General features: G+C 46.1%; 2 protein-coding genes across 3 annotated transcripts in view; both read left to right on the forward strand.

Annotated features, from left to right (window-relative positions):
* The first annotated feature begins 254 nt into the window (after positions 1–254).
* Positions 255–13,936, forward strand: c18h3orf33 (c18h3orf33 homolog (H. sapiens)). 2 transcript variants are annotated; one of them, XM_024445601.2, is made up of 5 exons: positions 255–409; positions 568–627; positions 1,218–1,371; positions 7,294–7,457; positions 11,064–13,936. In XM_024445601.2, the coding sequence occupies exons 1-5, from the start codon at positions 299–301 to the stop codon at positions 11,316–11,318; spliced, it is 744 nt and encodes a 247-aa protein (XP_024301369.1). In that variant the 5' UTR covers positions 255–298; the 3' UTR covers positions 11,319–13,936. The 2 variants fall into 2 exon arrangements, with proteins under 2 accessions (XP_024301369.1, XP_024301370.1); XM_024445602.2 differs by lacking the exon at positions 568–627 and having other exon boundaries at positions 262–409.
* A 2,866-nt stretch (positions 13,937–16,802) lies between these two features.
* The window catches only part of LOC112267500 (1-phosphatidylinositol 4,5-bisphosphate phosphodiesterase eta-1-like), a 111,803-nt gene continuing 106,657 nt past the window's right edge, over positions 16,803–21,948 (forward strand). Inside the window, exon 1 of the mRNA XM_042297682.1 lies at positions 16,803–16,968. The gene's annotated coding sequence lies outside the window, so the exon portion shown is untranslated. The remainder of the gene's footprint in view (positions 16,969–21,948) is intronic.

A 21,948-nucleotide genomic window follows, 5' to 3' on the forward strand; every position in this document is an offset into this window, starting at 1 on the left:
TTAGAAATGCACACAGTGGTTTCAAATGGTTTTGTGTCGGGATTACTCCAATAACATACTGTACTTTGTGACGCCGTGAGAATGTTTGTACACATCTCACACCTAATTGATGCTATTGCATCATATTTTCTATACACAATATATATATATAACATTCAATTTAGCAGTAATAGGACTAGATAATGAAACATTAATGAAAACGCCACACCAGACGGTACTGTAGGGTTTTTTGGTCCACGCTACCTACAGTACTTAGTGGGCGGGGCGACTGTTGTAGTCTTTTAGACATGTCAACAACATGCCGGAGTCCAGAAGTGAGGCAGAGACGGACGAGAAAGGAGAAACACCGTCTAAAAATATAATTTCAGTAATTTCTCAGTTCGCTGACGATAATTTAACCATTGTCCGGGTAAGAACCAAATGGGATACAAATGGCAGATGCAAGCATTGAAGGGGATAAGACGGTTCATTCAAATGAGACCGCAGATTAGATATTGTTAAAATGGAATAAAGACCCAACGTTAGCTAACACATCTTTGGCTAACATCTATCTGTTTTCTCTTCTAGAACATCAGTACTGGACTAGCAATTGCCGGGGTAATAGTAATATCAAGGAGTATTAAATTGGTACGTAGTTTAGCCTATTCATATAAAGCGAGCTGTGATGCAGGTATGTTCCACCAGGAGGAGGTAGCGAGTCGAGTTTCCCACAAACCCATGTTAAAGACGGGCTAAATTCTCTGCCCAATGTCAAGGGAATTATCTCGAAGACGCCAACAGATTGTGGCGTTTTTTTTTACCAGACTGGAGATGAGATGATCCATTCCCCCTTGTTCAATTTAAATGTCATATGGCCGGATAGATCATACGGTCAATTTAGGATGGAGGGTGGCAGTTGATGAGCTGTTTGCCTGATGTGTTTATCCTAGTTGATGTTGTTTAGTTAGCCTTTTCTTTTTAACCAGATCAACCAGACCACCCATTGGCTTTAGAAAGGTCTTGCTTATCTGTTGTTGTGTTCAGCTAATATAATGATATGTCGTTTTGTTTAGTTAATAGAATACTAGTAATTGGTTCCAATTTTGTGTTGCCCGAAACAATTATGTCACGGTGACGTCATAGGAAGGTACAGTGTAACAGATTACAACACGTTGTACTTCCAACGGTTATGAATGCTTTTCTAACCAGGTCTTTTGTGCCTCACCACCCATCGTCAGATCACTAGGTTTGGATTAGCCTCCGAGATCCCAGCGAGGTTCATAGAGAAGAATGTGAGCCTCAGAGGGAGAGTCCAGACCATCACAGAGACGGGACTGGAGGTGGAGCACATCCCCATCTACATCCCTATCCTCTCCCCCCTGTTGGCTAAAGGTATGGAAGACCCCCTACTTGCTAAAGGTATGGTAGACCCCCTCTGGCTAAAGGTATGGTAGACCCCCTGCTGGCTAAAGGTATGGAAGACCCCTGCTGGCTAAAGGTATGGAAGACCCCTGCTGGCTAAAGGTATGGTAGACCCCCTGTTGGCTAAAGGTATGGTAGACCCCCTGCTGGCTAAAGGTATGGTAGACCCCCTGCTGGCTAAAGGTATGGTAGACCCCCTGCTGGCTAAAGGTATGGTAGACCCCCTGCTGGCTAAAGGTATGGAAGACCCCTGCTGGCTAAAGGTATGGTAGACCCCCTGTTGGCTAAAGGTATGGTAGACCCCCTGCTGGCTAAAGGTATGGTAGACCCCCTGCTGGCTAAAGGTATGGTAGACCCCTGCTGGCTAAAGGTATGGTAGACCCCCAGCTGGCTAAAGGTATGGTAGACCCCCTGCTGGTTAAATGGAATGGTAGACCCCCTGCTGGCTAAAGGTATGGTAGACCCCCTGTTGGCTAAAGGTATGGTAGACCCCCTGCTGGCTAAAGGTATGGTAGACCCCCTGCTGGCTAAAGGTATGGAAGACCCCTGCTGGCTAAAGGTATTGAAGACCCCTACTGGCTAAAGGTATGGAAGACCCCTACTGGCTAAAGGTATGGTAGACCCCCTGTTGGCTAAAGGTATGGTAGACCCCTGCTGGCTAAAGGTATGGTAGACCCCTACTGGCTAAAGGTATGGTAGACCCCTGTTGGCTAAAGGTATGGTAGACCCCTGTTGGCTAAAGGTATGGTAGACCCCTACTGGCTAAAGGTATGGTAGACCCCCTGTTGGCTAAAGGTATAGTAGACCCCCTGCTGGCTAAAGGTATGGTAGACCCCTGTTGGCTAAAGGTATGGAAGACCCCTACTGGCTAAAGGTATGGTAGACCCCCTGCTGGCTAAAGGTATGGTAGACCCCCTGCTGGCTAAAGGTATGGTAGACCCCTGTTGGCTAAAGGTATAGTAGACCCCCTGCTGGCTAAAGGTATGGAAGACCCCTACTGGCTAAAGGTATAGTAGACCCCCTGCTGGCTAAAGGTATGGTAGACCCCTACTGGCTAAAGGTATGGAAGACCCCTACTGGCTAAAGGTATAGTAGACCCCCTGCTGGCTAAAGGTATGGTAGACCCCTACTGGCTAAAGGTATGGAAGACCCCTACTGGCTAAAGGTATAGTAGACCCCTGCTGGCTAAAGGTATGGTAGACCCCTACTGGCTAAAGGTATGGAAGACCCCTACTGGCTAAAGGTATAGTAGACCCCCTGCTGGCTAAAGGTATGGTAGACCCCTACTGGCTAAAGGTATAGTAGACCCCCTGCTGGCTAAAGGTATGGTAGACCCCTGCTGGCTAAAGGTATGGTAGACCCCTGCTGGCTAAAGGTATGGAAGACCCCTACTGGCTAAAGGTATGGTAGACCCCTGCTGGCTAAAGGTATGGTAGACCCCTGCTGGCTAAAGGTATAGTAGACCCCCTGCTGGCTAAAGGTATGGTAGACCCCTACTGGCTAAAGGTATGGTAGACCCCTACTGGCTAAAGGTATGGTAGACCCCTACTGGCTAAAGGTATGGTAGACCCCCTGCTGGCTAAAGGTATGGAAGACCCCTACTGGCTAAAGGTATAGTAGACCCCCTGCTGGCTAAAGGTATGGTAGACCCCTACTGGCTAAAGGTATGGTAGACCCCTACTGGCTAAAGGTATGGTAGACCCCTGCTGGCTAAAGGTATGGTAGACCCCTACTGGCTAAAGGTATGGAAGACCCCTACTGGCTAAAGGTATGGTAGACCCCTGCTGGCTAAAGGTATGGTAGACCCCTACTGGCTAAAGGTATGGAAGACCCCTACTGGCTAAAGGTATAGTAGACCCCTGCTGGCTAAAGGTATGGAAGACCCCTACTGGCTAAAGGTATGGAAGACCCCTACTGGCTAAAGGTATGGTAGACCCCTGCTGGCTAAAGGTATGGTAGACCCCTACTGGCTAAAGGTATGGAAGACCCCTACTGGCTAAAGGTATAGTAGACCCCCTGCTGGCTAAAGGTATGGTAGACCCCTACTGGCTAAAGGTATAGTAGACCCCCTGCTGGCTAAAGGTATGGTAGACCCCTGTTGGCTAAAGGTATGGTAGACCCCTGCTGGCTAAAGGTATGGAAGACCCCTACTGGCTAAAGGTATGGTAGACCCCTGCTGGCTAAAGGTATGGTAGACCCCTGCTGGCTAAAGGTATGGTAGACCCCTACTGGCTAAAGGTATGGTAGACCCCTGCTGGCTAAAGGTATGGTAGACCCCTGCTGGCTAAAGGTATAGTAGACCCCTACTGGCTAAAGGTATAGTAGACCCCCTGCTGGCTAAAGGTATGGTAGACCCCTACTGGCTAAAGGTATGGTAGACCCCTACTGGCTAAAGGTATGGGAAGAATGGATGGGTTCACATGCCCTTCAACTTTACCAACACACTCAGAGCCCACAGGGTAAAGGCCAATTACAGTATGATAATGAAGATTAGAATTCACCTCCCAGCTGTTGAAAAGTCTAGTCTCATCATTCACGCAGCTGTCCCCAATTAGTCATTTAAATCTATACTAATCCCTATTAGAGTGTCATAACTGTTGCCCATAGACTGTCTGCTGCACTCTTACGTAACCGTCTCTGACATTTCAATGTTTTTATTTAGATTTAACTAGGCAACTCAGTTAATTAAGATCAAATTCTTATTTACAATGACGGCCGATGCTGAGCCAATTGTGCGCCTCCCAATGGGACTCCCAATCACTGCCGGATGTGATACAGCCTTTTTTCGAACCAGGGACTGTAGTGACGCCTCTTGCACTGAGATGCAGTGCCTTAGACTGCTGTGCCACTCAGGAGCCCGATTGTGTCAGCCGTAGACTGTCTGCTGGTCTCTTTAACATAACTGTGTCTTCTGGTCTCTCTAACATAACTGTGTCAGCTGGTCTCTCTAACATAACTGTGTCAGCTGGTCTCTCTAACATAACTGTGTCAGCTGGTCTCTTTAACATACCGTAATTTCCGGACTATAAACCGCTACTTTATTCCCAGGCTTTGAACCTCGCGGTTTATACAATGACGTGGTTAATTTATGGATTTTTCCCGCTTTCACAAGATTCATGCCGCCAAAAAACTGAGCACCGTCACATAATGTGACGTAAAGCGCGCTCAAACTTCCCATCATTCTGATTACGGTAGTCATTTTGTCACCCTCATCATGGCAAAGACACGGAGAAATGCATATGATGCAGCTTTCAAGTTGAAGGCGATAAATCTGGCTGTTGGAAAAGGAAAGAGAGCTGCTGCACGGGAGCTTGGCCTTAATGAGTCGATGATAAGACGTTGGAAACAGCAGCGTGAGGAACTGACTCAGTGCAGAAAGACAACAACAGCTTTCAGAGGGAAGAAAAGCAGATGGCCCAAAGTATTTGCAGCCACTCGACATCAGTGTAAATCGTGCATTTAAGGTGGTGCTCCTTGTTCAGTGGGAGGCTTGGATGACAAGTGGGGAGAAATCCTTCACTAAAACGGGCCGCAGGCGAAGAGCAACTTATGGTCAAGTCTGCCAGTGGGTCCTGACAGCGTGGAGCATTGTCAAAAAGTCCACTATCATCAACGGGTTTGGAAAGGCTGGACTGCTGCGTGTTGAAGGGGCAGCATGAGCTCAGCGGGGTATTTGCCTCCGGATGAAAGTGACGAGAGCAACAATGAAAACGATCCAACATCGGATGAAGCAATTCTGAGGCTTTTCAACTCCGACACCGAAGGAGATGACTTCAGTGGTTTCAGTGCACAGGAGGAGGAAGATAGTGACCAAGTTCATTTGTTTCAATGTACCGGTAGGCACCTGCGGCTTATAGACATGTGCGGCTTATTTATGTACAAAATACATATTTTTTAAATAATTCAGTGGGTGCGGTTTATATTCAGGTGCGCTTAATAGTCCAGCAATTACGGTAACTGTGTCAGCCATAGACTGTCTGCTGGTCTCTAACATAACTGTGTCTGCTGGTCTCTTTAACATAACTGTGTCTGCTGGTCTCTCTAACATAACTGTGTCAGCTGGTCTCTTTAACATAACTGTGTCAGCTGGTCTCTCTAACATAACTGTGTCAGCTGGTCGGTCTCTCTAACATAACTGTGTCTGCTGGTCTCTTTAACATAACTGTGTCTGCTGGTCTCTCTAACATAACTGTGTCTGCTGGTCTCTCTAACATAACTGTGTCTGCTGGTCTCTTTAACATAACTGTGTCTGCTGGTCTCTTTAACATAACTGTGTCTGCTGGTCTCTCTAACATAACTGTGTCTGCTGGTCTCTTTAACATAACTGTGTCTGCTGGTCTCTTTAACATAACTGTGTCTGCTGGTCTCTCTAACATAACTGTGTCTGCTGGTCTCTCTAACATAACTGTGTCTGCTGGTCTCTCTAACATAACTGTGTCTGCTGGTCTCTCTAACATAACTGTGTCTGCTGGTCTTTAACATAACTGTGTCTGCTGGTCTCTTTAACATAACTGTGTCTGCTGGTCTCTCTAACATAACTGTGTCTGCTGGTCTTTAACATAACTGTGTCTGCTGGTCTCTTTAACATAACTGTGTCATAACTGTGTCTGCTGGTCTCTTTAACATAACTGTGTCTGCTGGTCTCTTTAACATAACTGTGTCTGCTGGTCTCTCTAACATAACTGTGTCAGCTGGTCTCTAACATAACTGTGTCAGCTGGTCTCTTTAACATAACTGTGTCAGCTGGTCTCTCTAACATAACTGTGTCAGCTGGTCTCTTTAACATAACTGTGTCAGCTGGTCTCTCTAACATAACTGTGTCAGCTGGTCTCTTTAACATAACTGTCAGCCGTAGACTGTCAGCTGGTCTCTAACTGTGCTGTTTGATTTAGTGGAAGAGAAGGTTTGCTTTGATGAAGTGTCGTAGTCAACCTAATGTTTGGTCTCTCCTGTAGAGACAGTTTTATATATATTTTCCTAAAATGAAAGTACACTATTTTAATCCAATTCATTTGATTTGATAGGTATTGGATCATGGCTTGATGTCTGATAAAGGTCATTGTGACTGAAACGTCAACATCTTTTTAATCTTTATCTAATTTAGACCAACATTTATTTTTTCTAAACGTGAGTGTCATGTCTTCTGCCCGCATTCAAGGGCACTGGACCATAAACGATTACAAGACTTAGTTTAGCTCCCTTCATCGGACTGAGTTAGCATAGTAAGCCTGTTAGAGAAGAGGGCTAGCTGCAGTATTACGTTATGCTTCTGCCCTGCAGTCAAACTGACTTAGAGGGTATTAGAAAGTGCTCTTACATCTCCGTCTGAGACCAGGGAGACGCTCTCCTCTAGTTAAAGAGATTAGTAGACTCTCTCTATAGCTTTGTCTCTTTGACCTCCTGTAGTTTTAGGACACAGGCTTGACCTCTGGCCACAGTTATTTAATGTATTTCCTTGCCTGTGCCTTCAGTAATACAGTATCTCTACTGCTGTGGTTGTACATCTTTGCATAGTGCATGTCTGATACTATATCTTACAACAGTCTGTCTTTCAGTTTGTCAAGCTCCTGACTGTGCCACCTTCAGGTCTATGCAATAGACCACAGCCATAGCTAGGAACTCCTTAGCTCAGGTGTATCGTATGTGTGTCTCACCTGACAGGTCTTCTCTCCTCAGGTGGTACTGTATGTGTGTCTCACCTGACAGGTCTTCTCTCCTCAGGTGGTACTGTATGTGTCTCACCTGACAGGTCTTCTCTCCTCAGGTGTACTGTATGTGTGTCTCACCTGGCAGGTCTTCTCTCCTCAGGTGTACTGTGTGTCTCACCTGGCAGGTCTTCTCTCCTCAGGTGTACTGTATGTGTCTCTCACCAGGCAGGTCTTCTCTCCTCAGGTGGTGGTCGTGTGTATCCACTGGCTGTGCGCCTGGCGGGGGTGGAGCTGACCCCAGAGGGGAGGGTGTGGCTGGAGCAGCACCTGAGCCCGGCCCAGACGGTGTGGCTCAAACTGGTCAGCAGAGAGGAGGAGACACTGCACTGTCTGGTGTCTGTTAGCCGGGTCAGTTACTGGCTGGTGTCTGTCGGTCGGGTCAATAACTGTCTGTGTCTGTCTGGCGGGTCAGTTGCTGTCTGTGTCTGTCAGGGTTTCTTCAGTGGTCATTCCCTGGTTACAGTTGGAGATTTCTGTGTCTGTCTGATTTCTGGAAAAAGGGTCAGTTGCTGTCTGGTCTCGTGGTCAGTTACTGTCTGTGTCTGTCAGGGCCAGTTGCTGTCTGGTCAGTTACTGTCTGGTGTCTGTCTGTCTGGTCTCGTAACAGGGTCAGTTACTGTCTGTGTCTGTCTGTCTGCGTGGTCAGTTGCTGTCTGTGTCTGTCAGCAGGGTTTCAAAATTCAGGGAATTTGCAATAAATTCCCTGGTTTTCTCGAAATTCCAGTTGGAGATTTCCCAGGATAACCAGGAAATCTGTCATTCTCCAACCAGGATTTCTGGAAAACGCAGGGTCAGTTGCTGTCTGGTCTCTGGTAACAGGGCCAGTTGCTGTCTGGTCTCTGGTAACAGGGCCAGTTGCTGTCTGGTCTCTGGTAGCTGTCTGGCTGTAACAGGGCCAGTTGCTGTCTGGGTAACAGGGCCAGTTGCTGTCTGGTCTCTAACAGGGCCAGTTGCTGTCTAACCGGGTCAGTTGCTGTCTGGTCTCTGTAACAGGGCCAGTTGCTGTCTGGGGTCAGTTGCTGTCTGGTCTCTGGTAACGGGGTCAGTTGCTGTCTGGTCTCTGGTAACGGGGTCAGTTGCTGTCTGGTCTCTGGTAACAGGGTCAGTTGCTGTCTGGTCTCTGGTAATGGGGTCAGTTGCTGTCTGGTCTCTGGTAACGGGGTCAGTTGCTGGCTGGTCTCTGGTGGTCTCTGGTAACGGGGTCAGTTGTCTGGTCTCTGGTAACTCAGTTGCTGCTGGTCTCTGGTAACGGGGTCAGTTGCTGGCTGGTCTCTGGTAACGGGGTCAGTTGCTGGCTGGTCTCTGGTAACTGGGGTCAGTTGCTGGCTGGTAACGGGGGTCTCTGGTCTCTGGGGGTCAGTTGCTGGCTGGTCTCTGGTAACGGGGTCAGTTGCTGGCTGGTCTCTGGTAACTGGGGGTCAGTTGCTGGCTGGTCTCTGGTAACGGGGTCAGTTGCTGGCTGGTCTCTGGTAACGGGGTCAGTTGCTGGCTGGTCTCTGGTAACGGGGTCAGTTGCTGGCTGGTCTCTGGTAACGGGGTCAGTTGCTGGCTGGTCTCTGGTAACGGGGTCAGTTGCTGGCTGGTCTCTGGTAACGGGGTCAGTTGCTGGCTGGTCTCTGGTAAGTTGCTGGCTGGGGACAGTTGCTGGCTGGTCTCTGGTAACGGGGTCAGTTGCTGGCTGGTCTCTGGTAACGGGGTAACGGGGTCAGTTGCTGGCTGGTCTCTGGTAACGGGGTCAGTTGCTGGCTGGTCTCTGGTAACGGGGTCAGTTGCTGGCTGGTCTCTGGTAACGGGGTCAGTTGCTGGCTGGTCTCTGGTAACGGGGTCAGTTGCTGGCTGGTAACGGGGTCTCTGGTCTCTGGTAACGGGGTCAGTTGCTGGCTGGTCTCTGGTAACGGGGTCAGTTGCTGGCTGGTCTCTGGTAACTGGGGTCAGTTGCTGGCTGGTCTCTGGTAACGGGGTCAGTTGCTGTCTGGTCTCTGGTAACGGGGTCAGTTGCTGGCTGGTCTCTGGTAGCGGGGTCAGTTTCTGGCTGGTCTCTGGTAACGGGGTCAGTTGCTGGCTGGTCTCTGGCCAGTTGCTGTCTGGTCTCTGGTAACGGGGTCAGTTGCTGTCTGGGATAAGTTGCTGGCTGGTCTCTGGTAGTTGCTGTCTGGGATAAGTTGCTGGCTGGTCTCTGGTAACGGGGTCAGTTGCTGGCTGGTCTCTGGTAACGGGGTCAGTTGCTGGCTGGTCTCTGGTAACGGGGGCTCTGGTTGCTGGCTGGTCTCTGGTAACTGGGTCAGTTGCTGGCTGGTCTCTGGTAACGGGGTCAGTTGCTGGCTGGTCTCTGGTAACGGGGTCAGTTGCTGGCTGGTCTCTGGTAACGGGGTCTCTGGTAACGGGGTCAGTGCTGCTGGCTGGTCTCTGGCTGGTCTCTGGTAACGGGGCAGTTGCTGGCTGGTCTCTGGTAACGGGGTCAGTTGCTGGCTGGTCTCTGGTAACGGGGTCAGTTGCTGGCTGGTCTCTGGTAACGGGTCAGTTGCTGGCTGGTCTCTTAACGGGCTGCTGGCTGGTCTCTGGTAACGGGATAAGTTAATGGCTGGTCTCTGGTCAGTTGCTGGCTGGTCTCTGGTAACGGGGTCAGTTGCTGGCTGGTCTCTGGTCAGTTGCTGGCTGGTCTCTGGTAACGGGGTCAGTTGCTGGCTGGTCTCTGGTAACGGGGACAGTTGCTGGCTGGTCTCTGGTAACTGGGGGACAGTTGCTGGCTGGTCTCTGGTAACGGGGTCAGTTGCTGGCTGGTCTCTGGTAACGGGGTCAGTTGCTGGCTGGTCTCTGGTAACGGGGTCAGTTGCTGGCTGGTCTCTGGTAACAGTTGCTGGGGTCAGCTGCTGGCTGGTCTCTGGTAAACGCTGGTTTAGCTGCTGGCTGGTCTCTGGTAACGGGGTCAGTTGCTGGCTGGTCTCTGGTAACGGGGTCAGTTGCTGGCTGGGGTAACGGGGTCAGTTGCTGGCTGGTCTCTCGGGGTAGTTGCTGGCTGGTCTCGGGGTCAGTTGCTGGCTGGTCTCGGGGTAACTGGCTGGTCTCAACGGGGTTGCTGGCTGGTCTCTGGTAACGGGGTCAGTTGCTGGCTGGTCTCTGGTAACGGGGTCAGTTGCTGGCTGGTCTCTGGTAACAGTTGCTGGCTGGGTCAGTTGCTGGCTGGTCTCTGGTAACGGGGCAGTTGCTGGCTGGTCTCTGGTAACGGGGTCAGTTGCTGGCTGGTCTCTGGTAGCGGGGTCAGTTTCTGGCTGGTCTCTGGTAACGGGGTCAGTTGCTGGCTGGTCTCTGGTAACGGGATCAGTTGCTGGCTGGTCTCTAACGGGGTAATGCTGGCTGGATAACGGGGTTGCTGGCTGGTCTCTGGTAACGGGATAAGTTGCTGGCTGGTCTCTGGTAACGGGGTCAGTTGCTGGCTGGTCTCTGGTAACGGGTCAGGGTCAGTCAGATGCTGTCTTTCTGGCTGGTCTCTGGTAACGGGGTCAGATGCTGCTGGTCTCTGGTAACGGGGTCAGATGCTGGCTGGTCTCTGGTAACGGGGTCAGATGCTGTCTGGTCTCTGGTAACGGGGTCAGTTACTGTCTGGTTTCTCGTAGCAGGGTCAGTGAGGCTGCGTTTTAACAGGAACCCCAATTTTTATATTTTTTTTCTCACTAATTTGGTCTTTTGACCAATCAGTTCAGCTCTGAAAAAGATCTGATGTGAAACGATCTGATGTGATTTGTCAAAAGACTAATTAGTGTAAAAGAAGATCAGAATTGGGCTGCCAGTGTACACACAGCCTTACTGTCTGAGTGGACTAACATGAGTTAGTTACTGACTCTCTGGTATCTTCAGGACACTGTCACTCTCTTTATGGCTATGAATTAACTGAATGTTGAAGAGAATGAAACCTACAGATATGGTATTAACCTCCCTCTGTTCTCTCTCCCCCAGGGGTCATTGAGGAGTCTGTGTCTGAATGAGGAGGTGTTGAGGTTGGGTCTGGCACGCACTGTCCCAGTCTCTGGACTCCATCCTCAGTCCCACCTTTACCTGCGGCTCCACCAACGGCTGCTCAAGGCAGAGGTCAAGGCCGAGCGGAAGGGGCGAGGCATGTGGAAAGAGGATAGCCTATGGGAGAGGACCTCACAGGCTGTTTGGGACAACTCACTGGTCAGACTCATCAGGAGGATCTTCAAGTGGACATGATTGGTTGGTTGAGTGACTGACTGTCTGATTGGCTGATTTCAATTAGGCTTGACAGTAAGTTCATGATTGTTACAAGGCTCAGGCCTGTCTCAGAATACGGCTGTGTCATTATGTGTCTGTGTTTGTGAAGTGGATCATCTATTTGTCAACTGATTGCCCAGAGATTTGCTCTCAAAATAAAAAATGGACAATATTCACACGATTATCTGTACAAACAATCTTTTCTCCTGTTCTTTACTATCGGGGAAAAGTGTGAAACGATGTCTCAAACGAATGGGGGTATCGACAAAATCGTAGACATGGGACAAAAAAAAAAAAAACGTTTTGACCCACTTCCTTATTAAAGTTGATATATATCGTTGGACATTAAACGCACTGACACGGCATTGACAAGACAGAATAGAAACCAGTCTACTTACAGTTGGTGTTCCCCTTCGTAGGTCAGAATGTGTTGATGTTTCATTAGATTATGTAAAGAAACTTGGCTGTCAGAAATCCACAAATCCACATCAAACGCATGTGAAATAAATATGCATTTGGTTAATTAATTTCTGCATTGTGTTTTATATTCTAGAAGATGTTCATTCATGAATAAGTAATGCTGCATGTAAAAGCCATTGTGAAATTTGATGGGAGATTGTGATGGGGGCGATTTACAAATTCTCTTTGTGGAGGTACCTCAGAAAGCACTGGTTGGATAGAGGGTAATTTCATGCTAATATATTTAAATGATGCCCATCTGTATATAGAAATTAGTTGTTATTTTCTAAGTTATTCAGTCAATATAATAACATTGACGTATCATTGAAGAATATGTATTTTAAAATATTTCACATTCAAATGGAATACCTGAAATCCCACCAAAATATCTGTCTTCTATTGATTTTCAGTCTCTAAACAATTGTTTATGTGCTTATAGTACAGTCAGTATTTGATTTGTTGTTGTAATTAAAAACAGAGTAGATTGTTCTATTTATTCTATTCCATTATGAAGATGATTGATGTAAATATTGAAGACTATTGAATGGTTCTCATGTTCAGCTAAAGAGGTAGACAACTTCTGACGTGGACTAGAGTGACGTGGACTAGAGTGACGTGGACCAGAGTGACGTGGACCAGGGTGACGTGGACCAGGGTGACGTGGACCAGGGCGACGTGGACCAGGGCGACGTGGACCAGGGCGACGTGGACCAGGGCGACGTGGACCAGGGCGACGTGGACCAGGGCGACGTGGACCAGGGCGACGTGGACCAGGGCGACGTGGACCAGGGCGACGTGGACCAGGGCGACGTGGACCAGGGCGACGTGGACCAGGGCGACGTGGACCAGGGCGACGTGGACCAGAGCGACGTGGACCAGAGCGACGTGGACCAGAGCAGTCAGCCAGGTCTTCCTGTACTAGACTGAGCTGTAGCTAGAAACCAGAATATTCAGAAGGCTTTAGCTGGACCATGGTAGACAGAGAGATGGAGGACTAGAGATAACGGATAAGGAAATAATATCTGTTGTTTTCACCTGTCTAAATAATGTTGTTTTATCCTGTCTAAATAATGTTGTTTTATCCTGTCTAAATAATGTTGTTTTATCCTGTCTAAATAATGTTGTTTTATCCTGTCTAAATAATGTTGTTTTATCCTGTCTAAATAATGTTGTTTTATCCTGTCTAAATAATGTTTTATCCTGTCTAAATAATGTTGTTTTATCCTGTCTAAATAATGTTGTTTTATCCTGTCTAAATAATGTTGTTTTATCCTGTCTAAATAATGTTTTCACCTGTCTAAATAATGTTGTTTTATCCTGTCTAAATAATGTTTTCACCTGTCTAAATAATGTTGTTTTATCCTGTCTAAATAATGTTTTCACCTGTCTAAATAATGTTGTTTTATCCTGTCTAAATAATGTTTTCACCTGTCTAAATAATGTTTTCACCTGTCTAAATAATGTTGTTTTATCCTGTCTAAATAATGTTGTTTTATCCTGTCTAAATAATGTTGTTTTATCCTGTCTAAATAATGTTGTTTTATCCTGTCTAAATAATGTTGTTTTATCCTGTCTAAATAATGTTTTATCCTGTCTAAATAATGTTTTATCCTGTCTAAATAATGTTTTCACCTGTTTAAATAATGTTTTCACCTGTTTAAATAATGTTTTCACCTGTCTAAATAATGTTTTCACCTGTCTAAATAATGTTTTCACCTGTCTAAATAATGTTTTCACCTGTTTAAATAATGTTTTCACCTGTTTAAATAATGTTTTCACCTGTCTAAATAATGTTTTCACCTGTCTAAATAATGTTGTTTTATCCTGTCTAAATAATATTGGTTGTTTTCACAGGTCTGAAGAGGCATGTTTTGATGTTTCAGAAGTCCAGATGTTTTTAGCAGGAGAAAAAAAACAGTGGGAGTTAAAGAAGCCTGTCTTATCTAGATAAATAAAACAACTTGGTTTTATTTCATCTCAAGAACATAATCAATAGTTAAATTGGCATTCTTTTTTTGGGGTCAAAATACTAATCTATTTTATCTGGCAATGAAAAGCGTCATAGACAGATTTTCTAAGTGTTTATAACTGAAAGGTTTCCACATGTAATTGTAAACAAATAAATAACTTTTACCTTCCTGTGTTGTCTGTCTCCCATTCCTTGTCTGACTCTTTATTTTAGTTAAAGATCCATCCAGCTCCATTCATTGACAGTTACAGACCACTGGTTTCCATTCATTCTGTTGGCCTCTAATGTACCCATGGTAAACTTGGTCTCTCTGGGATTGGGGACATTGAACCATTATCATCACTAGTCTGAAGCCCTTATGCTAATCCCTTGGCTTTCACTTCCCTTTTAAACCCCAAATCCCTCTGTTCCCCTTTCCCCAGAGGAGTGTTTGTGTTAGAGAGGGGGAAATGGGGGGCTTTGGATTGTCCCAGTGATAGAGTTGTGAGGGTCTACTGAGTCCCCCCCCCCCTTCTGAGATCACCATTGCCATGGTAACACCAAATCTGAGAGGTGAGACCGTAGTTGGGCCCCTGCAAACCACAGGAGGGTGTGAGAGAGGGTGAGAGCAGAGGGGTTGAATAGCTCATTAAAGGGGTCTCTAGAGCTAACATGACTCAGATATTAGAGTACTCACTCACATAATGTAAAGACTGGAGCCTGGTCTATGGCCCTCAATCACCCAATGAGAGGCAGGCACTGGAGCAGTCTACTACACAGAGAGGAGAGAGGCTGGAGACAGACACTGGAGCAGTCTACTACACAGAGAGGAGAGAGGCTGGAGACAGACACTGGAGCAGTCTACTACACAGAGAGGCTGGAGACAGACACTGGAGCAGTCTACTACACAGAGAGGCTGGAGACAGACACTGGAGCAGTCTACTACACAGAGAGGAGAGAGGCTGGAGAGGATGAAAACAGACACTGGAGCAGAGGAGAGGGGGAGTCGCAGAGAGGAGGAGAGGGCGAGTCGCAGAGAGGGGGAGTCGCAGAGAGGAGGAGAGGTGGAGTCGCAGAGAGGTGGAGTCACAGGAGGAGAGGTGGAGTCGCAGAGAGGAGAGGTGGAGTCAGAGGTGGAGTCACAGAGAGGAGAGGTGGAGTCGCAGAGAGGAGGAGAGGGGAGTCGCAGAGAGGAGGAGAGGTGGAGTCGCAGAGAGGTGGAGTCACAGAGAGGAGAGGTGGAGTCGCAGAGAGGAGGAGAGGTGGAGTCGCAGAGAGGGGGAGTCGCAGAGAGGTGGAGTCGCAGAGGTGGAGGAGAGGTGGAGGAGAGGTGGAGTCAGCAGAGAGGTGGAGTCAGAGAGGAGAGGTGGAGTCGCAGAGAGGTGGAGTCACAGAGAGGAGAGGTGGAGTCGCAGAGAGGAGGAGAGGTGGAGTCACAGAGAGGAGAGGTGGAGTCGCAGAGAGGAGAGGGGGAGTCGCAGAGAGGAGGAGAGGGGGAGTCGCAGAGAGGAGGAGAGGTGGAGTCGCAGAGAGGAGGAGAGGGGCAGAAGGGGATTTTGTAACCAGGGGGGAGGAGGAAGAAGGGGTGAGGGGGGACAGGGGCCTGTGTGTCCTTTGTTGTGTAAATGTCACTAGTGGTTGTTTGTGGACTCTGGTTGGCTGGTTTGAATTGTAAATTGCATGGAGCACTGATGAATTGTGCTGGCAGACTTTAAACTGCCACTGGGGGATTGTGGGAAGGAAACCACGGAGAGACTATTCCAGAACCATTTGTGTATGTTAACTGTAGAAGCACCATCACTACAAGCCTGTCTGATTCCCACTGCACTAAATAATAACACACTGCCCTATATAATAACACACTGCACTATATAATAAGACACTGCCCTATATAATAACACACTGCACTATATAATAACACACTGCCCTATATAATAACACACTACACTATATAATAACACACTGCCCTATATAATAACACACTGCCCTGTATAATAACACACTGCACTATATAATAAGACACTGCCCTATATAATAACACACTGCACTATATAATAACACACTGCACTATATAATAACACACTGCACTAGATAATAACACACTGCACTAGATAATAACACACTGCTCTAGATAATAACACACTGCTCTAGATAATAACACACTGCTCTAGATAATAACACACTGCACTAGATAATAACACACTGCACTAGATAATAACACACTGCACTAGATAATAACACACTGCTCTAGATAATAACACACTGCACTAGATAATAACACACTGCACTAGATAATAACACACTGCTCGAAAATTATAACACACTGCACTAGATAATAACACACTGCTCTAGATAATAACACACTGCACTAGATAATAACACACTGCACTAGATAATAAACACTGCTCTAGATAATAACACACTGTGCTTGATAATAACACACTGCACTAGATAATAACACACTGCTCTAGATAATAACACACTGCTCTAGATAATAACACACTGCTCTAGATTATAACACACTGCACTAGATAATAACACACAGCACTAGATTATAACACACTGCACTAGATAATAACACACAGCACTAGATAATAACACACTGCACTAGATAATAACACACAGCACTAGATAATAACACACAGCACTAGATTATAACACACTACACTAGATAATAACACACTGCACTAGATAATAACACACTACACTAGATAATAACACACTACACTATATAATAACACACAGCACTATATAATAACACACTGCTCTAGATAATAACACACTACACTAGATAATAATTCTGAAATCCAAGTGTGAAATTGAAACTCAATAAAAAATAGTCACTTTTTTTTGGAAGGGAATTAATTTATATACATTTTTGACTTTTGAGTGAGAGATAAATAGGGAGGTAGGAGTGGGATTAAGTGAGTATTATACTATTCAATCCCCCCCATCTGCAACCTAAAGGCAACAGAGAGATTTTTCAGGAACCCGTTCCGAGAATCCCGTTCCGGGTTTTAACACGTTGCCCGGTCACTTGAATGGGAACGCGGTAGGGACTCGGTCTGGACGGTTAGGCATTCTCCTTTCACTACTAGACGGGAAAGGGATATTATTGATTTGCTAGTATACTTCTTGACATGGAAAACCTGAAGGAATATTATTCAGGTGAATAGATGTTGACATTTTATTAGAAGTCGACTCTGGAAAGAACGGACTAACGTAAGTATGTCATTTCTTTGTTGGACTAGCAAAGAGAATATATGTTATATGTTACAAGTGTTATTGTGCGCTCTTCGATGGTCAACATAGTATATATTTTTCTCGCTTGGCACAGCGTCCGTTTCTGAGTAAAGTGAGCATGTTGCCATTGACAATGTTACAGTTGCAACGTTGTTTTCACGAGGTGAGCTCGGGCAGGAAGGCTGCAGTCGGAGGAGCCAAGGAACAACTTGCTGACCAATGCACCTGCCCTTGTCTTTGAGTTCATCTACGGTGGCTACCACATAAAACAATGGTAGTCTATGTTTTGAATGGGCTAACTGACCAATGTTTTGCCAACATTTTTCGCAAAATACTATTTATTCAAACTAAAGCTTAAAGTTTTTGATTAGGCAAATGCTATTATATATATATATTTTTTTTTATAAATACATATATTAGGTTGTTCATTGTTGTGCAAATAACCTAATTAAGTGAGCATTAAAAGTATATGTTTCATGTGACATCAAAATCATGAATTCATTTGCAAGAGATTGATTAAAACCAAAGTTGTGAATGTTTTATGCGTTTCACAATAATTTGTGATTTCCGCTTAATTTTCCTTTGCGACACCGATTTGCACCAGAATTGCATTGATGGTGAATAACAAAGGCTCCCCTAAAGAAAGACACAGGGTAAACCCCCTCCGACTCCTTGGGGATTTTCGGAGAGAGAGTGTGGGTGAGGTATAGAGGGGTATTTGATAAATGGCATCCCACGGACAAAGCACTAAAGGTGCAACCCCCTCACCCAACCCCCTCAACCGCATTGTGCGGGTTAACCGCAATCACCACAAGGCAGGTCTTTGTTCGGGCCTATCGGTAGGTATAGCTCGGATGTAAACCGATACAGGCGTGTTCGCCCGCCTCTGGTGGTTCTAGAGTCAGTTACTTATTTGTTTCTGAGTAAAAAAAAAATAGCCATAAAGTTTGAGCTTTTAAAGTTATTAATCACATAAACTGCGCTATTGTCCCGGGACGCGGTTGGTCCCGAGAGTCGCACGAGGAGTCATAAAGATAAATAAATATGCCCATTAAAATAACAGGATCAAGCGCTCAGTACCCCAGCCTCCCCACCCGTACCCCTCCTCTACCAGGCACTGCAGCTCTACTACAGGGATCAGATGTCCAAGCCATGGGTGCCAGTCCGGGTATGGTTCAGTCAACTTGTCCTGGTCATGCATGGTTCCTCCTCTGTCACAGTGATGAAAATGACCTACACTATGTTGACAGCATCTGTGTTTGTTAGGGTGTGTTGTTTTCCTATGACATTGAGGTAGACATTGTTGAATGGGGCAGCAGGTAGCCTAGTGGTTAGTGCGTTGGACTAGTAACTGAAAGGTTACCGAATCCCCGAGCTGACAAGGTAAAAATCCGTCGTTCTGCCCCCTGAACAAGGCAGTTAACCTGCCGTTCCAAGGCCGGCATTGAAAATAAGAATTAGTTCTTAACTGACTTGTTAAAAAACGTTCTCTGACATCACACACGTTCCAATGTTATTGTCAGTTCTTTGGACACGTGTGACAGGATGACGAACAGAGCATCTGAAAGCGTGAGTGGAGTATTATGGGGTGGTTCAGTTTGCTGGGTGTAAGGTTGGAGTGGAAACTATCCTCTTTGTCAGTCCTAATGAATCATTTAACTATTTATCTCAGAGGACTAGAGGAATGGAGGAGGTAGATATTGGGTTGGAGTGAACCTGATCTCTTTGTGGGTCCACTTCTGTAGTGTGTGTGTCAGTCAACACACATCATAGTGGTTGTATGTGTGAGAAATGGAGATTTAGAAAGAGAGACAGAACGTGTGAGAGAGGACAGGAGTGTGAGGTGTGTGTGTCAGTCAACACACATCATAGTGGTTGTATGTGTGAGAGAGGACGGGAGTGTGAGGTGTGTGTGTCAGTCAAGACACATCATAGTGGCTGTATGTGTGAGAGAGGACGGGAGTGTGAGGTGTGTGTGTCAGTCAACACACATCATAGTGGTTGTATGTGTGAGAGAGGACGGGAGTGTGAGGTGTGTGTGTCAGTCAAGACACATCATAGTGGTTGTATGTGTGAGAGAGGACAGGAGTGTGAGGTGTGTGTGTCAGTCAAGACACATCATAGTGGTTGTATGTGTGAGAGAGGACAGGAGTGTGAGGTGTGTGTGTCAGTCAAGACACATCATAGTGGTTGTATGTGTGAGAGAGGACAGGAGTGTGAGGTGTGTGTGTCAGTCAAGACACATCATAGTGGTTGTATGTGTGAGAGAGGACAGGAGTGTGAGGTGTGTGTGTCAGTCAACACACATCATAGTGGTTGTATGTGTGAGAGAGGACAGGAGTGTGAGGTGTGTGTGTCAGTCAACACACATCATAGTGGTTGTATGTGTGAGAGAGGACAGGAGTGTGAGGTGTGTGTGTCAGTCAAGACACATCATAGTGGTTGTATGTGTGAGAGAGGACAGGAGTGTGAGGTGTGTGTGCATTCTATAAAAGAAAAGGTTCCTGGGGTATTCTTTAGGGGTTCTTCAAGTTGAAACTGTGGCGGAAACCCTAGAAGTTCTTTGAAGAACTCTTTAAAAGGAGTTCATATTTATTATTATTATTATTAATAATAAATATAATGTGTAACAGTATAACTTCAGACCGTCCCCTCGCCCCGACCCGGACGCAAACCAGGGATCCTCTGCACACATCAACAACAGTCACCCCTCCAAGCATCGTTACCCATCGCTCCACAAAAGCCGCGGCCCTTGCAGAGCAAGGGGAACCACTACTTCAAGGTCTCAGAGGCAGTGACGTCACTGATTGAAACGCTATTTAGCGCGAACACCACCGCTAACTAAGCTAGCCGTTTCACATCCGTTACATACGCATAACAACAATAACATAATATTTTAGTTCTCAGTGTTTATTATGATTTTAGTGATAAAGCAGAATTTAAAAAAATCTAAATATGAGGTAGACTCCCAGCAGAGCCCCAAGTCCAATGGTTATATCCTCTGGCGTGGTGATGTTAATGTGTTGATGTTCTCCGTATCCACAGCCAGAATGATTTTACAGTACATGGGGATCGAACAGGTTTCCTAATATATTCATCAGAGGTGTAGGGAGGATGACGTCTGTGAATCCAACAATTATGAAAAGATAGACGGTATCATCATAAAACAATATCAATATAGATCATACAAGGAACAAACCTTATCTTAAATTGAGGAGATCTTTACATTTTTCAGTTAAGTGGCTGCACCTGCTGTCCTTTCAAATTCAAATCCAAATGTTTCAGTTGGGCAGTTAGGTTCCTGCGACAACAACAAACACAATTTAAGGAGGTTCCTCGATGAACCCCAACTCCTATGGGGTTCTTGGAATGACCTTTTGGGGGGCATTTTCAGAGCCAAGAACCCTAATGTTCTTCAAAGTACTTTGAGGATCTTAAAAGAACACTTGTTGAACCCCTAATTTTTGTTTTTGTGTGTGTTCTCTGTGTCTCTGCCTAGTGCCCACTCTCTCTTTCTAAAGACTGCCCAGTCATCTCATACAAGGCACTCTTTTCATCTCTCTGACCTTATTTGGGATGTTTAAAAAAAAAAAATACGAGCACAGAGTTAAAGATGAATGAGGGAACTGTTGAGACAGCTGAATTCAGATGGTCTATTTGCTCTGGTTGTATTTGGTTTAAAAGTTGTGTGTGTTGCTGGACTACAGAGACAACATTCAGATGGAATGAGGATGAAACTAATCAAGCCCAAGTCTATGCCCCTTCATCTGTGATTGGCCAACAGTAGGGATTCTTCAATAACGTCTATGCCCCTTCATCTGTGATTGGCCAACAGTAGGGATTCTTCAATAACGTCTACGCCCCTTCATCTGTGATTGGCCAACAGTAGGGATTCTTCAATAACGTCTATGCCCCTTCATCTGTGATTGGCCAACAGTAGGGATTCTTCAATAACGTCTACGCCCCTTCATCTGTGATTGGCCAACAGTAGGGATTCTTCAATAACGTCTACGCCCTTCATCTGTGATTGGCCAACAGTAGGGATTCTTCAATAACATCTACGCCCCTTCATCTGTGATTGGCCAACAGTAGGGATTCTTCAATAACGTCTACGCCCCTTCATCTGTGATTTAGGGATTCTTCAATAAACGCCCCTTCATCTGTGATTAGGGATTCTTCAATAACGATTCTTCAATAACGCCCCTTCATCTGTGATTGGCCAACAGTAGGGATTCTTCAATAACGTCTACGCCCCTTCATCTGTGATTGGCCAACAGTAGGGATTCTTCACGCCCCTTCATAACGTCTACGCCCCTTCATCTGTGATTGGCCAACAGTAGGGATTCTTCAATAACAGTAGGGATTCTTCAATAACGCCCCTTCATCTGTGATTGGCCAACAGTAGGGATTCTTCAATAACGTCACGCTCCTTCATCTGTGATTGGCCAACAGTAGGGATTCTTCAATAACGTCTACGCCCCTTCATCTGTGATTGGCCAACAGTAGGGATTCTTCAATAACGTTACGCCCCTTCATCTGTGATTGGCCAACAGTAGGGATTCTTCAATAACGTCTACGCCCCTTCATCTGTGATTGGCCAACAGTAGGGATTCTTCAATAAAGTCTACGCCCCTTCATCTGTGATTGGCCAACAGTAGGGATTCTTCAATAAAGTCTACGCCCCTTCATCTGTGATTGGCCAACAGTAGGGATTCTTCAATAACGTCTACGCCCCTTCATCTGTGATTGGCCAACAGTAGGGATTCTTCAATAACGTCTACGCCCCTTCATCTGTGATTGGCCAACAGTAGGGATTCTTCAATAAAGTCTACGCCCCTTCATCTGTGATTGGCCAACAGTAGGGATTCTTCAATAACGTCTACGCCCCTTCATCTGTGATTGGCCAACAGTAGGGATTCTTCAATAAAGTCTATCGCCCCCTTCATCTGTGATTGGCCA

The sequence above is a fragment of the Oncorhynchus tshawytscha genome, linkage group LG14, assembly GCF_018296145.1.
Source record: "Oncorhynchus tshawytscha isolate Ot180627B linkage group LG14, Otsh_v2.0, whole genome shotgun sequence".
Classification (NCBI taxonomy): domain Eukaryota; kingdom Metazoa; phylum Chordata; class Actinopteri; order Salmoniformes; family Salmonidae; genus Oncorhynchus; species Oncorhynchus tshawytscha.

Coding starts and splice junctions, on each gene's coding strand:
- c18h3orf33 (XM_024445601.2), top strand. CDS start 299: ATGCCGGAGTCCAGAAGTGAGGCAGAGACGGACGAGAAAGGAGAAACA. Junction 628..1,217: donor TATCAAGGAGTATTAAATTG/GTACGTAGTTTA, acceptor ACCCATCGTCAG/ATCACTAGGTTTGGATTAGC. Junction 1,372..7,293: donor CTCCCCCCTGTTGGCTAAAG/GTATGGAAGACC, acceptor TTCTCTCCTCAG/GTGGTGGTCGTGTGTATCCA.